General features: G+C 40.0%; 1 protein-coding gene across 1 annotated transcript in view; it reads right to left on the bottom strand.

Annotated features, from left to right (window-relative positions):
- Positions 1-478: 478 nt before the first annotated feature.
- Positions 479-6,000, bottom strand: part of slc16a2 (solute carrier family 16 member 2) — a 52,451-nt gene continuing 46,929 nt past the window's right edge. The window contains exons 6-7 of the mRNA XM_015946727.3: positions 5,563-5,829; positions 479-5,467 (exon numbers count right to left, since the gene is read on the bottom strand). Of these exons, the coding sequence (XP_015802213.3) occupies positions 5,579-5,829 (251 nt within the window). The 3' untranslated portion in view covers positions 479-5,467; positions 5,563-5,578. The remainder of the gene's footprint in view (positions 5,468-5,562; positions 5,830-6,000) is intronic.

Below are 6,000 nucleotides of genomic sequence, written 5' to 3'. Positions count from 1 at the left end.
TCTTCAAAGTAGAAAAGTTTAAAAAAAATGACTTCACTGCATTAGTAGAACCAATTCATGGTATAATAGAGAGCTTTACAGCTGATGTTTGACAGCATAAAGCGATTACTTATCATTACTGTGTTTATATTTGTCCTTTAAAAATTACAGAAGAGTGTCTCTGGCCCAGAATCTGATTTAGCCTCCACTTGTGGCTCGTACACAATGGTTCCCTGTGTGTGCAAGGAGAGGATCCAGTTGAGCATGCTCTTTATGGCTCAGAGTGATTGGGCGCCTGGGTGTGAAACCATGAAGGGAATGAGAAGTCTAGAGAGGACTTAATGCCTGACTGAACTCGGCCATGTTGCTGTGGTGATAATGAGCAGATTATACATCTGAAAGCACATTTGCTGTGTCGCTCAACAAGTGTTGAAGCTTGGGTTTCCTTTAGAAAATCTCCACATCTGTAAACACTGGAAGATATCTGAGGACACAGGCATGAATGGCAACAGCTTTATTGCAGGTTTATTAGAAAAGATTTTACATTTTTTTGACACAAAGTTTAAAATTATAGCAAACAAAAAATATTATAAACTTTTCTCTAGCAGCACGATTTCATTTCGGAACTAGTGATGGCACTGGTCTTGTTAGAACACGCTGTGCACTGAATAAACCAGCAGTTAGAGCTTGAGTAAGACAAAAAGCCTGCAGATTTAGGACGATCAGAGAGGCGGAGGAGATTTAGTTGCAGCAACTTGAAGGAGATTAGAAAAGGAAAGCTAAGAATTGCTGTACAGAAATTATGTGCATATTTCACCATGTAAGGCTTCAGAAAGGCCTGGGCTGAATGTTGTTGTAGGACCATGAATATACGACCAGCATTTAAACAACAACACCTGTAAAAATGACATTAAAATATACATGAAAGCTACTTTTCTAAAGTAGAAACCAAGTTACAAATCCGTCCTTCACAATGATAAATGATATCTGCCTTGGCAAAAGCACTACAACGTATTTTTGCTGAAAGTCTCCTAATCTATGAGGTCTTGAGATTAATGGCTCAGATTTCTAACAATCAGACCCTTCAGCTATCAGGTTTCACATACAGTTTGTGAAAAAGCACAGCAGTTAATAAGCAGACAAAGGTCAGAGGAGCACAAAGGAATGGCACAGGTGCTAAAAATATATTTGAGGGGTTTTATAATCAGCAGAAACGACCATTCTGTTAAGAAAGAGCATGCAGTTTCAACACTTAATTGTTTTACCGGCCTGTTCTGTGTGGACTTCAAAAATACTGTTACAGCTGAGGATTGCACTCCAGGCTGATTTTGTTTAGTCACATGTCAGAAAGCGTTTGAAATTCACCTCCCATGTGCCCCGCTGAGGCTTTGACCTGCATACTGTTTGTGTCACGTGTCTCAAGCAGCAGAAGAGAGAAAAATCAGGAAAGAAATGACTAGAAATTCAACATTTATGAAGAAAATAAAACCTTGTGACTATAAAAAGTCTTAAAAGTAGCAGTGGTAGTGTTAGTAGCACATTTAGGTAGGATCTAAAGAGTCTATAGCTGCTCCTGGTAACAGCTCTGTCTGCTGCAGAAGACAGATGCAAACTGAAAGTGAGCATTTATCATCTAGAGTCTGACAAGTTCAGACTTCAGCAGTCACAGGAAGGAGAGCACAGAAATGCTCCATAGATGTAAAAAAAAAGAACCTTGGCGAGCCCAAACACTGATTACACAAACACCCTACAACCACCCACATGCATTCTGTCATTCTTCATTTCATTCCTTCACCAATAAGCACGACCTTTCATTTAAAACGGCTCTCATGCCAGTAGTTTTTCTAAAAACACCAACAAATAAAAAAACAACAAATGATTTATAATTTAAAAAAAAACTGTAAATTATACCAAAACTGCTGTTTTTCTATTTTGAAATCTACAGTAGCTAATAACAGCGAGCACCAGGCAAAAACTGAGGGGAAGATAATGTTAATACTGCCATTAAACAAAAGGATGAGCTATAAAAAAAATCCATCTGGAAACAAATGTCTTTCCACTGCTCAGATGAATCTCCTGCTACTGGTGAGTTAATGTAAGGCAGCTCTGATGTCTGTACAGTGCTGTGAGCTGCTGACCAACAAAGGAACATGAAAAGGGCTGCAGTCGTATTACTGCATACTCATACTTGAATCTGTACATCTAACTTTGTGCAGACAGGTCCATCGCTGGCGTTACCCAAACACACAACTTCTCCGAGAGGCTCTTCAACAGTTTCTTTAAAACTCATAAACCCCATGAGTTCACTGACATAGGCCTCTAGCTTGATTGCAGTCATAAACCAGTGCGACATTTTCATTGTAACAGATTTTTTTTACTTAGTGCCGCTCAAAAGGACAATATAATGCTTCTTTATTCAGCCCCTATAAATCTATTTACACATGGACGTATGCTGTTTGTTTCGCCTAAAAGGCGTACTTAAAAACATCTTTTTTTTTTTTTTTAAACTGATGCTAATTATTGGAATTTCTGCAGGTTTATCTAAGCAACTGTTATAAAATTTGGAACAAATGTTCCAGTTTGGGATTTAAACTCGGTATGAATTGCATAGCTTATACGGCTGGTAGACGGGCAAAACAAAAACTCATATTTTATTAGCAAAAGGTGCAAACACGCGTTGCACTGGCAGGAAAAGCTACCAAACCCTTAGTCAAACTAGAGGCCTATGGTTTAGACTTTTCACATGCAGATCCACTGTTTACAATCTCCTGTTTCCACTAAGATTTCAGCTTTTCTCACCGTGCAAACATGGAAAGACTTTCTTTAGAACAAATGGCAAAAATTCTGACCATTCAGGGTACAAGATGAGAAATAAACACATTAAAGGGTGGACAAACTAAACAAAATATCCAAATAGTTGTGAATACTAAAGTAGTGAGACATTTCCTACGGTTTAAAGAGATTTTAAAGGAATCAAGTCAGACTGACACTAGGTATGTGTCAAATGTCACAGTTAAAAAAAAGGATGAGGAATCAAGAAAGAAGAGCGTGCTGAATTGGACTGCTGAGGAGTATTCGATTACTGAGGTATATGTTAGAAGTGTTTTCTGCATAGCAGAGCTCCCAGCTGCAGTCAGCAGTGAGGTTTGTGCAGCTCTTGGGCTCTGAGCTGCTATAAAACAGAAACAGTCTGAATTACGGTGGCGAAAGCAGAGAAGAAAAGGAAAACCTGACGACACCAGGGCCTTCCCTTTTTCTTCTTGAGCCTTCCAGTTCAGTCAAACACAATCCAACTCGTTCATCTTTGCTTCACATAAAGGATCTCCAAAGTTCAGGAGAACATGTAACCTCAGGGTGCAGAAAGAGGTGGTCCGAATGTTTATTTTAAAAAATAAATTACAAAGAAATCTCAACAAGGCTATGATGTTTAGTATCCATAGAGCCTGAGAAGAGATTGGTCCCCTCAGACAAGGCTAAAGGAAAAAGCAGCTAATTGATTGGATGATCTAAGAATGGGCCTGATGAGGGCCGTTTGGCAGATCTAGTCTCAGTAACGTCAACAGGGTACATAGGTTCATCAATCTAGGCTTTTAAACTGCCTACATCATATTGCAATCATCCCCTCATGCAAATAAAACCCACCAGGTTGGGTGTTTTGTGCCCAGCTTTATCTTTATAGTGTTGTCTAATTCAAAATGGGGGTCCAAGCTAATCAATTACTTGATCACATTCAGATGACGGAACAAAAACCAAAAGGTCCTTAAACTTTTTTATGTGTGGTGAGAGGTCACCACACGTGACTCACGTCACTGAAGCATCAGTGTAAAGAACACCAAAATAATTGGACCACAGAATCACAGCAAATGATCAAATCAGGCTTCAGCTGGCTTCTTCCTAACCTGCTGCCATGTCAGCTCGACAACAATCACAGAACCAGCCAAATGCAAGGTGGCACTGCTCCTTCGGACCGTGCCAGATTTGATCGTCTCATCTGCTCACTAACAACATGCTGGACAGAAATGCTTTTTTCTTTTTATAGAGCTGCTATGGATGTTCCAACATCTTACAGCAGCGAGTAAGGTGAGCGTGTAGCTCTTCACGTGACCAGACTTTACTCCTCCTGTGAAGCTTTAAGCCCAGTCACTATTTCACAAGCTCCTCCCCTACTTGTGACCCACGCACACTACGGCTTACTGGAGTCATGCCATAAGGCAGACAAAGCAGAACTCTGTTTCAAGGACTGACAGGTAACTCTGTTCAAGATCCTTCTGTAATCTGATATTTGCTGTCTTAGTGATGGTTTTATATTGTGGCTAAATCATCTCTGTCAACGAATCGCAGAAACACACACACACACACACACACACACACACACACACACACAAGCACTTGAATGAAGGAACAGTTTAAACTAAAACAGTAGAAATATTTGGCTTTTTTGTAATTGATAAAAAACTAACAGTGATTACGCTTAATATAACAACTATTCCAAATATTTTAGCTACAATTAGCAAACATAGTAGAAATCTGTTGGGTTTTTTTTTGTTTGTTTGTTTTGTTGCAGTAACTTTAAAATGCAAAAATAACTTTTTGCTGATTGTGAAAACTAAAAACATTTTTCAGACTGATGAGAAGGATCTTGCGTCAGCTATTCATTCATTCATCCATCAGAAATGTATCTTTATACTCACATATAGCAAAAAAATTGACCAAAAAGTTTCTAAAACACAATAAAAAGATGAAGCGTGCTGTAAAATCATCTGCTGCTACAATCACACATCTGTCTGCCTTGAAGGCAGAGAGATAAAAGTCCCCCTGTTGAGGTTTCTGACCCTGACTGGGAATGTAATCAGGATCTGAATCCCGCTGAGCTGATTGAATCTGGCGACTCATCTATTTGAGGACACATTTAAAAGAAGATGCGTTTACAAAGAGATGTCCGTGTTTTTGTTGGAGCTGTCAGCAGAAAGCACATGCAATAGAAGAAAGCTGAGTGCATAAATCCTGCTTGTAAGAGGAAAAGACTGTTTAAGTAACATAGGCTAATGTAATAAAAACCTACATGTATGAGGTACTAGATAAAAGAACATTTGAACTTTTCCCTTTACTACATCTCACTTTTTATGCCTCTTCATCTTAGCATTGAGCTGACTTAAAATCAAAGAGCTAAGCAGATTCAACGCTCTGGTAGAAAGATTAATGCCGTCATTCAGTCTTTTTTTTCTGTTTCCACAGACTCCCAGCGATAAAATGCTCCTAGATGAGAGAATGGTGTGCTTTTCCTCCTCCATCATCCAACACTGAAGCTCCTTCTTTTTACCCTCTTTAGTTAGAGTTGCCTTCTCACCTTCTCATTGCACGGAAAAGCAAACAGCCAGCAGGGATTTGGAAGGGTGACAGATTTAAGGTAACAGGAAGCCCATAGCTGAGACTTCTGTTAGAGAGGCAGGCGATCTACGGATGTGAAAAGTGCTGGTGGGTTGAATCCCTAACAAAAAAACACAACAACAAAAGAAAACAGAATATGTGAAACAAGAAGCGGACAGATTTATTGAAGACTCACGTGTAAGAGCGGACAGGAACCTTGGTAGGATGTGACTCAGATGTGGGTCTCTACGTCGGTGTAACCAGGCAGGATGTCTCCGTTGGAACAGCTCCTCGGCTCCTCGGCTGGTGGGGTGCTGGGCAACATGTGGGCAGTGGTGGATGTCTCCTCCGGCAATGCGTGGCCTCGCTGAAGCCTGCGGTGTATCAAGGGAACAAAAAACAGCACCACACCCCCAACCATAGGAGGTACCCCTGCCAGGGAGAACGCTACCGTATAATCTCCAAAGTGATCGTGGAGAATTCCTGCAAAGCAAAACAAGATGAGGACATTTATGTTATTTTACCCATCTACGCTTGATTTTGTTCCTTGTTCAAGCCTGAAACACTTTCTGAAACAAGAAATTTTTACCATTTTCTAACAGCTGCCACTTTTCAAACATTTTCACCGACACTAAGGACACATTCCTCCATTTC

This window comes from Nothobranchius furzeri, chromosome 1 (genome assembly GCF_043380555.1).
Source record: "Nothobranchius furzeri strain GRZ-AD chromosome 1, NfurGRZ-RIMD1, whole genome shotgun sequence".
Lineage (NCBI taxonomy): Eukaryota > Metazoa > Chordata > Actinopteri > Cyprinodontiformes > Nothobranchiidae > Nothobranchius > Nothobranchius furzeri.
This window is presented reverse-complemented; position numbering and strand designations above follow the sequence as displayed.